The 15955-nt window shown below is 43.5% G+C and overlaps 1 protein-coding gene across 3 annotated transcripts in view; it reads left to right on the top strand.

Annotated features, from left to right (window-relative positions):
• Positions 1-13706, top strand: part of LUZP2 (leucine zipper protein 2) — a 462473-nt gene extending 448767 nt beyond the window's left edge. For all 3 annotated transcript variants that reach the window (XM_074999009.1, XM_074999008.1, XM_074999007.1), the window contains 2 exons: positions 11519-11599; positions 13344-13706. In XM_074999009.1, coding sequence (XP_074855110.1) covers positions 11519-11599; positions 13344-13448 — 186 coding nt within the window. In that variant the 3' untranslated portion in view covers positions 13449-13706. The remainder of the gene's footprint in view (positions 1-11518; positions 11600-13343) is intronic.
• The last annotated feature ends 2249 nt before the right edge of the window (positions 13707-15955 follow it).

Below are 15955 nucleotides of genomic sequence, written 5' to 3'. Positions count from 1 at the left end.
ATCTCATGTACTTTTACAAAGCCCTTCTGGTGTAGAATCCTGGACTGAATAATATCAAACAGAAAGTATGCATGTGCACTCAATCATCCAAAAGCCATTCACTACCTACTTCAGTGCAGAAGAACACACAATTTAGAATCACCAATTGAAGGGAGTCAGAAATAACAACATACAGTTTATAAAATATTACCTTATTTAAACATCTTGCAGTCATAGAATCTTAAGGCTAGAGTCCAGCCCCCTTTCCAAAGCAGGATGAATCCTAGATTCATCATCTTGTGTTCAGTTTCTAGCTCTGTCCTTGCACAGCTTTTTCTGAAAAATAAAAGGGGTACAGATTTTCTTTTCTCTTCTTTGTTGCTTTTCCTGCAATAAGGAAACACAATAAATTCATTAATCATTCAGTGGCAGAGAACATTGAGCATTGGACCAAAACACGCACATGTTTCTAAGCAACCGTGGCAATTAGCTTCATAAGTTTTGCATCATTCTTAACAGCAAAACTTTGATCATTCTATTAGCTTCCACCCTCTCTTAATCACTGTGGTTACGATGCTGAAATTTCTGACAGTAGCAATTTTACCTTTATTTCAGGTTGGCTCATTTCTGAATGCCAAAAGAAATACTATACAGGTCATGAACGGTTACTGTAATTTGATTTTTACTGTTAAGCCAGTACACTGAATGCCTAAAATAATAAAAAAAAACCAACCACCATCTTAATCAAGAACCAATGGCAATGCACACTCAAGCATATTACATATTATAGTATATGAAGCACTACATTTTTAATAAGCTGTTTGGAGGATCACCAGATATTTAAGTAGATTATTATAATAATTCATGAGAGGCTTATTTGTGTGTCCTTGTATAAAATATGGAAGTAATTTGAATAATCATACAGGAAATTCTAAGAAGAAAAATCTATTTAGTATCTTATCATAGTTATGCTATATTTTAATACATTGAATTTTCATCTGGAAAACCCATACTTCATGTGTATGCAATAGTAAAGTTTGTATAAACATGAGCCAGCTGTGTAGCTTGGAGGATTATCATAAGGTGAAAGAATCTAACTGTTAACAAATCAAGTTCAACTCCTTTAAATCACCTTTGAGTTAGTTAAGGTTTTGGCCTTGCATCTTTGAGGCGATAAGTGAAAACATTCTTCTCAGTATGCAGCACCAGAATTGGTCAAGGGAAAGAAATCTCAGCATCTAGAATGGGGAGAAAGGAACGGTATGTGTTTAATGTCTTCAGACCTAAAATATTACATCTAAATTCTCTCAGTATGTCTAATGCAAGTCCAGTGAGAGCAGAATTAATATTAGATTAGATTAGTGTGAAATATTTGCAAACAGCATGAAAACACTTTAAACTTGGTGACTGGAGTTTGGTACAAATTCCAATGTCAAAGATAATGGAAAAGTTTGGAAAGGATAATGAATTTTTGAACAAATCTGGACAATGTATAATTTTGACTTTAAATCATTTACATTTCTTCTTTCTTTTGGTTTTAAACCAATATACCAAAGTTAGCATATTTTACTTCCCCTTGGAAAGTTTCAAATTTTTGAACCAATAACACAAGAAAAAAATTGGGAATTGTAAACTCACCCAAGCCCCAAATATATTTTATCTCTGTAAAGTAAATCCAGGAGACCTCAGATCAGACTCTGTTCTTACAGTTATTTTTATACCATCTTAACTCCACTGACATTGCAGAACGTTAACATGAAGGGCTTGTCTACACTGCTGCTAGAACATGTCTCACAACATGAGTACACTGATACACCAGCACTGCTTTATCAAGCATGATAAACGTGGTGTGGCAATTGTGGCCCAGGCTAGCCACTCAAGAATAGATCCTAATAAACAAATGGCATGATTAGTTGATCTACAGTATGCAGTCTTCTTTTTGAGCATTTTACTTCACTGATTTAACCGTATGCTTTCATTGTCATGTTGCTGTATAGTTTGTAAATCAAATTGAATAGCATGCCTAGTTTTCCCATGCTATTTTTAAAAAATAATTTAATGGGGTTGAATACTGGGCTGGTCCACTTTCATAATTTATGCACCCAGGAATGCATCTCCCCAGCTTTGCTGTATAATTCATTGGATGTGCCAAATACTATTGGTGTTAAATTTTTGCATGCTTTCCTGATCAAGCCGCATATTTCATCAACTGAATTTTCACATACAGATATGTTGCTGATCAAGCTGCATACTAAACTGATCAAGAAGCATTAATACTTTGTCATATGCCATGCCTTGATTGTCTACTTGTTTTAATATTTAGTATTCCAGATCCTTTTTGCTTTAAAGTATATAAAAATAAATTGTGTGAGGTGTGAGAGGTGTTGCTTCATGGATACTTTATTTTACAAATGTGAAAGATCATTAATATTTTCCTTAATCTTCACATAGAAAAAGTGAAATGAACCCAATAAATTCAACCCATGGAAGCATTGCTGTATTGTTTAGAAGGGAAAATAATAATATCCCCTGCCCCCCCTTTTTTCTCCAGAGAACTAAATTCATACATAGTCACAAAAATTGTAATTCTTGTCAAGACTAAATATTAATAAGATGCTGTGGGAAAATATACAATTGAAACAGAAACATGTATAAAATAAAGTTAATATAGTCTATAAATAAATTAATGTGACTGATCATTTTTAACCATGAAGCTTTCATCTCTGGATCAGAAAGCATTCAGCTCTTTGCATACGCAATTTGCATTGATTTAACGGAGATTTCTGCACTGAGTGCCTGAAGGACTGGGGACTCCATAATGCCTCCAAATCAATGGACAGCATATACAACACAGTTAATAAATAATCTGTAAACACTAGATTCTGGATCAGAAAACTTAACGTAGTACTAAAGCTTTAAAGTCAGTGAGACATTGACTATCAATACATCAAAGGAGTTCAGGATTTCTCTGCAGTTAATCTGTAATGTTAATTTATTAGTGAAATATCCCCAGGTACTATTGGCACCTATTGAGTACTGAGGGCGAAAGAGGGAAGGACATGTGCAGGAAAGGGAAAGAAAGACCACCTCTCCCTGTTTATGGGTGTCTTCCATTACTGTTTGAATTTGAAGAGTAACAGAATTGCAGCTGCATAATTAAAAGGCTGTGTAGGCCAGAGGAATAGGCAAAAGATGAGGAGGGGCTTGCATTCTAATCCCAGCTCCGCCTTTTTCTGTCTGTTTCCTGTTGTCCAATATCTGTGTGCAAATTAGGAAGTGAAAATTGTTTCCCTGTGAGGGGAGGGCAGGAAGCGTGTAGAAGAAAATCTGGCTTTACCTGCTACCCACCACTTTCTGGGCTTGTCTACGCTAGCCCCTCTCCTTCGAAAGGGGCATGTAAACGAGCCCGAGTAGTGAATAGCAATGAGGTGCTGTGCTGTGTATGCGGCACCCCATCAGCCTAATTCCTGCCACACAAACTTCTAAGTTGCTAACTTCAAAGCGTCGGCAAGCCATATAGCTGTAGGCATTTCGAAGTACCCATTCTATTTTGAAGTTCCATTACTCCCAAAATGTTGGGGGCTGGTGAAAAAAGCCCTCAGAGTGATTTACTCTTTAGCTGGACTAAAGACTTTAGGGACTTATATTTGGTCCATCGTTCCACTGGCTTAGTAGAGACAGGTGTGTGTTGGGAAGAATGAAGTCTTCTAGCTCGCATCCAAGTCCTGTGCACTGGCAAGGGCAGATTACTGCTTAACCCAATTTGCTTTACATATGCATCCATAAAGGAGTAAATCTCCACATTTATAGTTCTTGCTCCACCTTCTTAGCTTCCCAAAGCTATCTGTATCAAAGTCTCAGTGAGTTAATGTTTGTTTATATGTATATGAATTTATCTCTTTATTGTTAAGAATCCTGAACAATAATTTTCTTCTGTTTATAACTGCGAAAAAAACCCCAAATTCGTAATATCTAGTAAAATACTATAAAGCCCATAATCTCAGGTTCACTCTTGTTATCTTAAAAATATGTTTGGAATTTGTGAAATAAATTTGGTATAATGTACCAAAGCTGATTAAAAACACTATAAACAGAAGGCGGTCTGCCTTTTTAATTCTGTGAATTACTGTGATATGTGGCAAGGTGCATTGTAATAAAAATACAGTAAACTGCATTGCGACTCTAGTGGAAATAATGGCCACTGTGCCGTGACTAAGCATGTTTTACAGTAATATAGTGTTGTAAATTATTTTTGTCTCTCATTCATATATCCTATATTAACAGTTATACAAACACATTATGAGATACAGTGTTCCATTGAGGCTTTGTCACTATGAAGAAACAGTGGTCATGACACATTAGGTAGAGTTGTAAATAGTTTTCATTTTAACCTCTATTTTTACCCTTCTGATACCTAAGAAGATTGGTTTGGCTGAAAAACTGCCGTATTTACTTGAAAGCAAAAAGTATTTTTATCCAAAATTTGGATAAAGTTTATTCAAGCATTATGGCCCATTTAGCAAGCGTTCCAACGTGAAATGATGATGAGTTTCCACTCTCTGTTTCAGTTCTTCTATGTCAGAAACAGCTGGTTGCTCCCTTTTAAGAGGTTAATAGGGTAACCATTAGCAGGAATAAATTAGGATAGCTATGGTATTCTAATTTACACCAGCAGAGCATCTGGCCTTCCATATAGTTTACTATCCTTCAAATCTTAGACTTAGTTGCGGGGGCGTGTCCTTAGAGCAGGGTTTTGAACAAGATGACCTCCTGAGGTCTTTTCCAACCCTAATCTTCTATGTGTCTATGAAAATTAGTGCTCACAAGACAGTTGAAGATTATATTTCAACAAAATAAGGGCTTTCCTCTATCAAACTAACAGTAGTGCCAGTCACATTCCTACCCTCCTTACATTCCTATACACTTCATTCCTAGATAAGAAAGCAGTTTTGACATGTTAGGCTATGTTGCTTTTTGAGGGATGGTGTACAGATGAACCCTGTCAATGCACTGGCTGCCTCTCAGTAGGATGAAACTGGGATATGGCAGGAGACACTGCTTCCCTGGTTATCAATTATGGTGAGTCTACTATAATAAGACTGACCCCAAGCCAACTAAGATCTATGGGAGTCAGTCCATTTCAGTGAGATTAGGTAAAGCTGAGTGAGATTGGGTGAGCTGAGAAGGGTGGAATCTTGGAGTCTGCTTCTGGGAGGGACTACAATGTTCCTCAAAGGCTACCTGAATCCTCCTCCTTATTGATTTCCAGTAGTGCTGTGCAGAAGCATGGACAGTTGGGACATGGAGCTCTGGAGAGGGTCTGGGAATGAATGGGAATGAAAGCTTGTCCTTTTGTCTGTGCATTTTCTAGAAAGCTTGTGAACACACACACACACACACACACACACACACAAAGTACAGAGGAACACCACAGTGTATTTATCTATACGAACGTAACCATTTATTGCCCACTACCCCTACCCAAAATCCTATTACTGTTATTAAAATGCTCATTTCAGTTTACAAACATCTTAAATTGCGGCAGGTAGTTTTTCTATTCTTTCATAATTTCCTTCTCTCTATGAGGCTTTGCAGCTGACACCATTGTCATAATGGGCAAGCACTGAAATTTGCACTTTTTGATCTGCCTGGTGAACACACTCAGTTACATCTGAAAAAGCTTCTGTGTTTGTTCTTAGATATTAGAAAGCTCATTGGTTGGCTTTGTTGGTTTTCTTTATTCATGTGTATTTTTGCTTTTATAGTGGAAGAGCTTTAGGTAGGCAGGGTGGATCTTGCAGGGTATTCTAAAAGTGGCCAAAATTGGTCTTGTTAAAACTTCATTTGGTAACTAATTTCACAAACAAGCTCCTTTGTCTGAGATATTTATCTCCGAGTCTCATAAACTTTGTCTTGAATTCATTTGCTGCTTTGTCGTAGGAAGCATTTGCCCATTTTTTCAGATCATGAATGAATGGAGAGGCAGGCTCTAAAATAGACAGGACTTGGCCCCAAGGGCCTTAGTTATTAGGAACTGTTATTAGGAACTGGTTTCAAATGGGTAACCAGTCAGGGTATGCAGTGTAATGATATGATCTCTTATCAGTATTTCTTGTTTAAGATGCAGGCTGTAGTTCATTTTTGCTGGTTGATATAACCATTATTTGCTGGTTACTAATAATGAAGAGTTCATTGTGACAGGATGATAAAATTAAAAGTGTGTTTAAACACTTAGACTGTGGCCACACTAGGAAGTGATGTCGAGAGGGGGAATCCCTATCTGTCACTTTGAAGTGAGCCACTTCGAAAGGAAGTGACTACACACAAACCGCGGATTGATGTTGTGATCAGCAGCATTGAAGAGACACCTCGTCATTTTGAAATGGAGTGGCTACACAGCCACAGCTTCATTTCTAAATAACGGAGCAGGAAATGGTGAGCGCAGGGTCGGATGGCCGACAAGCCCTTCCTGGAGCAAAGGCCAGCTGCCCTATTAAGGGGCCCAGCCTAAACACCCCCCCCGCGCACATGCTGAGGACCCCGGCTGCTTGCAGCATGCTACCTCCAGCACAGCACTCGGCAGAGCCTTGCTTAGCACCACACCTGTGCCTACCATGGACCCACAGCACTTCACTAATGGGGACACCTTGTAAATCATGGCCAGCCTGATGGCCATCCTGACAGCACGCAATATGAGGCTACGTGCTACCCAACACATGGCCGGCCTCCTGTAGGCCTTCCCCACAGTGCATCCAGAGCACCCCCGTCCCAGCCCCACCATCGCCTCTGGCGGTACCCCACCAGCATGGAATGGTGGGACATAGTTCTCGGGGAGTGGGACAATGACCAGTGGCTCCACAACTCCCAGATGACTCGGGCCATGTTCATGGAGCTGTGCCATTGGCTGGCACGAGCACCTCACCACCAGGACACCCATATGAGGCCTGCACTCACCTTGAAGAAATGAGTAACCATCGCCGTGTGGAAGCTGGCCACCCCAGACAGCAATCGCTCGGTTGGCCACCAATTTGGGGTGGGGAAGGCCACCATCAGGGTTGTCCTCCTTGAGGTAAGACACCTGGGGACTCACCCCACGGTGGGGTTCTGGGGAGGGGCCTCCTAGGGAGTGGGGTCCCAGGGAACAGGGTTCCAGTGTGGGGGGCCCCCATATGCTACCTGGCACCTGTGACCTCTACCCCCTCCCTACAAGTTGTCGCCACCATCAACAGGATCCTCCTGCACTGCCTGATCCACCTTGGAGACGTGGATGCTGCCATGACCGGCTTCCAACAGCTGGGATTCCTCAACTGCATCGGTGCATTGGACAACACCTACATCGCCATCCGGGCCCCACCACACAGCCAGGGACGGTACCTCAACCGAAAGGGATACCATCCTGTCATCACCCAGGCCCTCATGGATATACGAGGACATTTTATGGACATTTGTGTGGGCTGGCCAGCCAGGGCCCACGATGCCTGTGTCCTTCAGAACTCATGGCTTGGTCACAGGATGGCAGAGGACACCTACATCTTCCCACGGGAGCTTCTGGTGGGGGATGTGACCATACCCCCGTGCATTGTTGGCGATGCTGCCTACCCTCTCCAGGCATGGCTAATGCACCTCTACATGGGACACACCAATGAGAACCAGGACCTCTACAACGCCAGCCTCAACCAAGTCAGGAACACAGTTGAGCAGGCATTCGGCCTCCTGAAGGCATGCTTCAGGTGCACTCTGATGCATATCGAGGTAGGCCTGCCCAGTGTGCCTGCAGTTGTGCGCACCTGCTGTGCTCTCCACAACCTCATGGAGAGCAAGCAGGAGCTCTTTGTGGTGCACTGGGCGGCCAAGGCCATGCCACACTATGAGCAACCAGGTAGGGTATTTTGTTGCCAGGGTGCACCTTTGCCCGTGGACCCCCATGACCTGGCCTGGCCCACTCTGTGCAATGCCCCCCAATTCTCAGCCCTGCCCCACCAGCACCCCCACTCGTATGCACCCCCCCTCGCCATCCCCACCCAAGGCAAGACACATACCACCATTAAATAAATTCAACTGTTATTTTTGGAAAACAAAGAACATGTGACTATTTACATGGGGGGGGTGAAATATTTACATGGGGGCAGCGGTGAACTATGTATATGGGTGGGTGGGGGAGCCTCGGAGTGGCTGGTCAGGAGCCACGATGGCCCCTGGTGCCACGACCTCCCTGGGTCCGTGGACCACGGTGGGGCTGGAATGGGGCAGGTGGAACAGGGAGGTAGGGCCAGACCAGAGTATCTTGGGGCTTGGACTCATGGGGAGGAGTGGAGGGAGCCACAGACAGGCAGGGCTCACCCAGCCACAGCCAGCGTGCCAGCTCCTGCCACTTGGCTGGGGACATGTCAGCTCGGAGCAGAGCTGCAAGGGTGGGGGGTGGGGGGGAAGGGCGCGGGGGGAGAAGCTGAGGAGTGGTGGGCTGGGGAAGAGGGGGAAACTGGGATGGGGGGGCATGACAGAGGAGGGGACCAGAGAGGAAGGGAGGCCTGGGGCAGGGTGGGGTTCCAGGAAAGGCAGGCAGCTGGGCCAGGTGGTTGATGACAGCCTGGGTCAGGGTGTCTAGATACCCAGCCACTCAGTCCCATGCCGCCTGCTCCATGGAGAGCCATCCCCACAGCAAGCAGTTCTGCTCCCACCATGCAGCTGCGTGGGCTGCTGCCAGACCATCTGCCTGGATGCAGCAGCAGCTCCTCCCACCATGGCTCCCGGTCCAGGGAGGCATCACCCCTGTGCCCTCCTCAGCTGCTGCAGGCCTCCCGGTCATGTCCAGGGGGCTGGGATGGCTGGCAGATGTCAAGGCTGCGAAGACGTAAGGGGAGAGGGTGGTGCCCTGTCAGTCACAAGCCCGGGTACCATGGGCCAGCAGCCTTGTCCCCACTGCCATCCCACCCTGCTAGTGGTGAGGGGTTCTGGGGTGGCCCATCTGCTGTGGGGTCTGTCAATGCAGGGCCGTTAGAGTGGCTGCCCCAGCCCTCCCTGCCTTCCCGGGCTTATGACCCTCATGGCAGCACATGGCTCCATGTGGGGAACCCCCCACAAATGCATGCCCCCCCAGCAGCGATGATGGCCATCCCTGGGTCCCTGGTCAGTGACCACATGCCCAGGCCCGGGCCAGCTGTGTCACGAACTGCCCCCCCCTCACATGACCAGGGCACCCCACACCTGGCCCTACCTGAGGGTTCCTCAGGTGGTTCAGGGGAGGCCCGGGTGGAGGTAGCCTGGCTAGGACCCTTGGAGGCCTCGGCTATATACAGAGGTCCCTCGCTCCTGCTGTCACTGTCCCCAGTGCCAACAGGTACTTTGGGGCCTGAAGTGGGGGGGGCCATTGAGGGTCCTGGCTGGGGCTCCTCTCTCTGACCCTCCAGTTCTGCCGTGTCCAGGGTCTCATTGGATGGTGCAGCCTCCCTGGGTCCCAGCAGCTTGTGGAGCTCCTTGAAGTAGGGGCATGTGGCCAGCACTGCCCCTGACTGCCAGGCTGAGTCCCTTGCTTGGGCATAGTCCTGCCGCATCTCCTGAACTTTGGAGTGGACCTGGTAGGGGGTCCAGAGGGGGCAGCCCCTTGCAGTGATGTTGCTGGCAAGGCAAGCAAAGGCATCTGCATTTCTCTTCTGCCCCTCCATCCTGAGCAGGACGTCCTCATCCTCCCAGACAGCCAGCAGGTCCTGGACTTCAGCTTCCAGCTAGAGGGCCCCCCCTCCTTTTTAGGGGCTTCCCAGAGCCCTGCCGCACAGAACTCTTGGCTCCATGGGGATCCTGTGGGTCTTGGCTACTGGCCATCAGGCCGGCCATGGAGGGGTGTTGCTTTTTGGGGGTACTTGTGAGTGTTGCCTGGTCACCTCATGCTCCTACATCTGCCAGCACACACTCAGCTTCCTGCATGAGGTTTCTGTGTCCCTGAAGCTTTAAGGCACCCGCAGCTGACAGCCATAGAGCTTTGGCTGCTGGCCAGGGAGTCTCTGTGCTCTGGGGAGGGGCTGGCTCTGTGGAGGACTTTTCATTTCAAAATGGCGGCCGAGGAGCAACTACACAAATTTCATTTCAAAATCAACATCGAAAGGAGGCATTATTCCCAACACGGGAGTGCAATAACGACTTGAAAATGAACGTCTTTTAATTTTGAAGTTGATTTCGAAACGAGCAATTTCTGTGTAGTCTCTCTTTTGCTCATTTCGAATTGCCCCTTATTTCAAAATCGGTTTTGAAATGAACGGCTGGTGTGGCCACAGCCTAAGGCTGTGTCTACACTTGCATTCCTCTTTTGAAAGAGGCATGCAAATAAGGGTAATCAAAATGCAAATGAGGTACAGATTTGAATATCTGGCACCTCATTTGCATATTCTTATTTCGAAAGCGCTTCTTTTGAAAGAAGAAAACCAGTGTAGACACTGCTCTTTGGAAAATAAACCCCATCTTTGAAAGAATCCTTCTTCCCTTTTTTTCAATAGAAATTACTGTCAACAGATGCTTCTAGGGTACACATAGCCTAAAAGAAAATGGCTACATCTACACTACAGCACACTGTCAACAGTAGTTTCTGTTGACAGAGTTGTGTTGACAGAAATCTACACAACCTAATATTTTGTTTGTTAATTTTGTTTGTTTTTATGCCCCTTCAGTAAATTTCATTTTGTCATCATGCTGCCAGTTCACCTAGGTTTGTTAGGTCTTTCTGAAATTTCTCGAGGTTTGCCCTAGACATGACAAAACTGAACAATTATACACCACCGTTCCTTTCCTTTCCACCTCATGAATAAATGTACCACATGCCAGTCCTGATAGGCACTCTGCTGTTAGACTTTTGACATTTTGAAAATTGAGTAAATATTTCTACTGTTTTCTGTCTATGAGAAAGTCCCTGATCTATAACAGAACTTACCTCTCAGCCTATGATTATGTTTCTTGTCAGTAAGAGTTTTTAAGAATTTCAAATAAATGATAACCAATTCTGTTTTATTCACTCATCTGTTAATGTGCTCAAAAGATTTTAACAGTCAACAAAGGCACAGCCTTCCTTTCCAGAGTCTGTGCTGATTTGTCCCTCTCACCTCATGTTCATCGGAAGAGCTAGACATAATGCTCCTTCTGTACTCAGAGAACAAGATGCTCTCCTCCTACTCAATCTCTGATAAATTCAGTTGCTCTACTGATGACATGGGGATAGCCTAGTGGTTTAGTTAAAGGAACGGAAATTGTGAATTCCTGAATCATCATAATACTTTTTACACCAGATCCTTCTGTGGCATTGGCCAAGCTACTTAAATTTTCTGTCACAATTTCTTCATGTGAAATATAGGTATTGGGATTACTTATTCACTGGCCTACGAGGATGTTGTGAGGACAAACTGGGTAATGTTGCTAGAGAGTTCTGAACATGAAAATTGCTATATAAAGCATCAATCCCATCTACTGTAAGAAAACCAGAAAATCTCTGATTCTTTTTTTTTTTTCATCCAAAACCTTTCTAACAGTGATATGGCTTCAATGATTATATTTACAGGCTGGCAAGGCTTGTTTGGGGAACCTCAATAACTCAACATCTCTTCAGCTCAAGGAGGCAGAAACAGATCTCAGCTTTCAGGTACATAAGTCTTTGCATAATTGAGGCCATTTATAAGTGTCTCTTTATTCAGGGTAAGTTCCTTGAACGGTATCTGACCATTCCAAGTGAATGATTTCTAGCTAGCACGTCATGAACTGCAATGGGGACTTCTGCTCCACTTGGCTGAAGTTGGTGGTATGAGATGGCCTTCTTTTAGGAACAATTTTAATACTTAAAGAACTTAACTGTCCTAATCAGCTAAACTGTTCTTATAAACTTGGGGACGGGGGAGAGGCTTGGGGGGAAGGCAATTTCCAGACCCTGGATATAAATATGATATGATGAAATTTCCCTAATTCAGCATGTTACACAAAGAAAAAGCTTCAGAAGAGCATATCATAGGACCCTTCATCTGCATGTTCAATAAAAATACAGTTACGTACGTATTCTGTGATAGAGCTAAGGCAGCATTGTACCTCTGGGCAGCTCAACCTTTTTGCTCCACTCTCATTCCCTAACCACTGATTAACCAGCTGTTTTTGTCCCTTGTACCCATGATGCAGTGGGGAATGTGGGGAGGAGCAGCACCAAAAGACATACTACAGTTATGTAAAAAACAGTACAAAGACGATCACAAATAAATACAGCTGTGTGTACTTAATGCCTATGGTTCTTTAAGCTCTTGGGGTGTGTCTACACTTGCATTCCTCTTTCAAAAGAGGTATGCAAATGAGGCAAATTGAAAATGCAAATGAGATATAAATTGCGTATTCAGCACCTCAATTAGATATTCTAATTTTGAAAGAGCTTCTTTCAGAAGAAGAAAGCCAGTGTAGACGCTGCTCTTTCAAAAGTAAACCCCATCTTCAAAAGAATCCTTCTTCCCTTTATTTAATGTGAAGAGGGATTCTTTCGAAGATGGGGTTTACTTTCAAAAGATCAGCATCTACACTGGCTTTCTTCTTTTGAAAGAAGCTCTTTTGAAATTAGAATATGCAAAATGAGGTGATGAATACGCAAATTTATATCTCATTGAATTTTTGATTTACCTCATTTGCATGCCTCTTTCGAAAGAGAAATGCAAGTGTAGACACGCCCTTGGGCCGTATCTACATTAGCCAAAAACTTCGAAATGGCCATTCAAATGGCCATTTCAAAGTTTACTAATGAAGCGCTGAAATACATATTCAGTGCTTCATTAGCATGTGGGCGGCCATGGCACTTTGAAATTGACATGGCTTGCCGCCACATGGCTCGTTCAGACAGGGCTCCTTTTCGAAAGGACCCCGCCTACTTCAAAGTCCCCTTATTCCCATCTGCTCATAGGAATAAAGGGACTTCGAAGTAGGCAGGGTCCTTTCGAAAAGGAGCCCCGTCTGGGCGAGCCACGTCAATTTCGAAGTGCCACGGCCGCCCGCATGCTAATGAAGCGCTATTGAATATGTATTTCAGCGCTTCATTAGTGAACTTCGAAATGGCCATTTGCATGGCCATTTCGAAGTTTTTGGCTAGTGTAGACATAGCCTTGGTGTTGATTTCTAGTATTCCAATGCAATATGATGAACCTCAGGTTGTTAGCTGGATTCTCCTCTCACTTACACAAGTGTAAATTCACTGACTTCTGTTCGGGATCTCTTGATTTAAATCAGGATTGATTTCAAATGAAATCAAAATCAGGGCCTGTGTTGATAACCCTCTTTTGAGCATCCCACTATACATCTGTATAACATTCTGCAATATTATAGTACTTATATTATCTTTTCCCCACTGTGTTGGTTCACAGAAATTGCACAGCCCTCCATGGATTAAACCTGAAGGTAAAAAATCAGCAGAGACAAATGAGAAGAAACATGAAGAGTCAGATAAAATAGAAGAAAAAGCACTGTAAACATCACCAAGCTATTTTAACAATGATCTTCATTTGCTATTGTCTTCATATTCTTTTTAGTCCAGAGGCATGATAATGTATCAGGTTTCTAAAGCATGCAACTTTTTCACTATTTTATGAATGTTTGTAAATTAGTCCAGTTTCTGAAATAGGCCAATTAGTATCTCTCAGCAATAATCCCACAGAAATGGATGTTGGCAGACATGCTTTGTAATACAGTCCAGTTTTTTGAAATATTATTCTGCTCTTATCAGTAACTTGCTTATTATAAATCAGTCTGTTTTGTAAAGAACTGCCACTCAGAAGTTTTCTTTTCTTAGCCTGTTCTCTTTAATAGCTATCTTTGTTGTATACTATGGGGGTTGAAGACAAAATGGAGATAAAAGCCTGCTAACATAAAGTAATAATAATAATTACATAGTTAAAATGCAATGTTACTCAGAAGAGGGTGTATGAAAATAGCACAATAGGATTCTATATTTACCAGCTCTCAATGTCTTCTCTCTCAAGTCTACTCAGTTAACAGGTAAAAAGACTTTACTGCAACCATTATGAACTCAGAGGAATCTTACAGTTGTTGGGTTCTTGTTCTGTTTGGTTTGGTTAGCTGGCTGGATTTTTCTTTGTTTTTGGGGGTGGTGTATGCAGCTCCAACAAAAGCTTCTGCCTTTGAAACAAAGTTAACCATTTGATTGGTGACACACAATTCAGAATGGTATCCATCTCCCATAGCTCTGTTGGTCCTGCTAGCCTAAGTAGAGTGAAAAAGTGTAAAAACTTACTTAGCCTTCCGTAATTGGCAATATACAGGGAAAGGGAATTTGATGAGTACTTTCAATGGGATTTGCTACATGTATAGTTCTTAAGATTCTCTTAGCTGTGCCTAGAGTGCACTTTGTGTATCTGCTCTGCAGGATAAAGAAGTGGACCTGTAGGGAGTAAATGTCTGGAGAATTGACTCAGCTGAGGTTAATTCAAGGAACAGGGGCTGGCTGCAAGCCCTAAAAGGGGAAGAGAAGGTGAGTCTGGGGCTAGAGAAATGCAGATTCTTCTTGGGGAATATGTTAGAGACAACAGAGGTATGACTTTGTCTCATGCACAAAACTGGAAACATTTGATTAACAATGTCTGTTGGGCCTTGATTGTGCTATGGACATCCTCAATCTCCTGCCATAGCAAAAAGACAGAACTACCCTCTTACTAACTTTTTAATGTGCTCTTTATCTCTTTCTATTTAAATGAAGGAAACAAGTAAATAACACTCTCCTTTTCTCTTCCTATCCATGACCCTTGTCTTAACATAATTGTGCACTCACAGCCTTTACGTTTTGCCTGTTTTACAGTCACTTAAGCCTACTAAACAATGGCATAGCTGCCATCTATTTTGCCCTGGTGAGGTGCATACTCTGAACATGTTCTCCATGTGCAATTTTCTCTGTGTGGGTATGGAAATCCTGAGATGCTGACTCAAAGCTCCATTTTTGAGAAAATTCATGAGCTTTACATCCAGCTCAGATGGAAAAGAGATTGACCTACCAACAGCTAATGGGAAAGTTTTCCACTGTAAGTATCCACAGCAGACATCACACAACCCCAAAGAGTTGCACCAAAAAGAAATTAATGGAAAATCTTGGAAATGAAGTGACTGCTGGTGCCAAAAATCTGTACCACCTCATCATATGAAGAGGGAAGTCCAGAACAGAGACATAATTCTTGGCAGTGCTCTGTGCCATCCCCTAAGGAGAGATCAAATATCAGCCCTCCAGGGAGGAGGCCATGAAATGTTTGCTACCAGAGTGGCTAAAGATACACAAAAATACACAATAAAAACACACAAGCCCAGCACCAACCTTGACAATGCTCACTACAGTATTTTGGTTGGCATCTACAACAGAATCACTCAGGGTACCAGCAGAGGAACTGCTATCCTTAGTGGCAATGTATCTGGCATCAAGATCTTCATCAACAGCAGTGCATGTACCTATTCTTCCACCACCAAGCAAATATCAGCACCACCCCTGGAAAAATCTATTCATCATCCCCATTAGCAGGGCATACCTTCTCACCAACATACGGCAGGAAATCTTGGGAGTAGCTCAAAGTCAGTGTTTGGAAATGGACTGTCCACCTCAACCAAACTAGACACATCAATATGTTTAGTGATAGGAGAGAGGGAATATAGTACCTTAAAGGCAGGACTATATATATATATATATATATATATATATATAAAGTGATTCCCTCTCTCCTATCACTTGCAACTCCTTCCCAGCTCCCTGATATATATATATCAGGGAGCTGGGAAGGAGTTGGAAGCCTCTGGTGCTCCCCTGGCTTCCCAAAGGCTTAGGGAAGCAGATTATTGACTTACTCAATCTTTGGCGGTCCCCCCACTGGCTCTTTCATCCTGTAGCCTGTGACCACATAAGCTCTCCATGTGATCTCTGGCTAGCAGATGTGCCTGCACATGCTGTTGCAGGAAGAGGTCAGCAAATACTGGACAATTA

Source organism: Carettochelys insculpta, chromosome 6 (genome assembly GCF_033958435.1).
Source record: "Carettochelys insculpta isolate YL-2023 chromosome 6, ASM3395843v1, whole genome shotgun sequence".
In the NCBI taxonomy this organism is placed as follows: domain Eukaryota; kingdom Metazoa; phylum Chordata; order Testudines; family Carettochelyidae; genus Carettochelys; species Carettochelys insculpta.
Note: the sequence above shows the minus strand (reverse complement) of the source record. Positions and strands in the feature narration are given on the sequence as shown.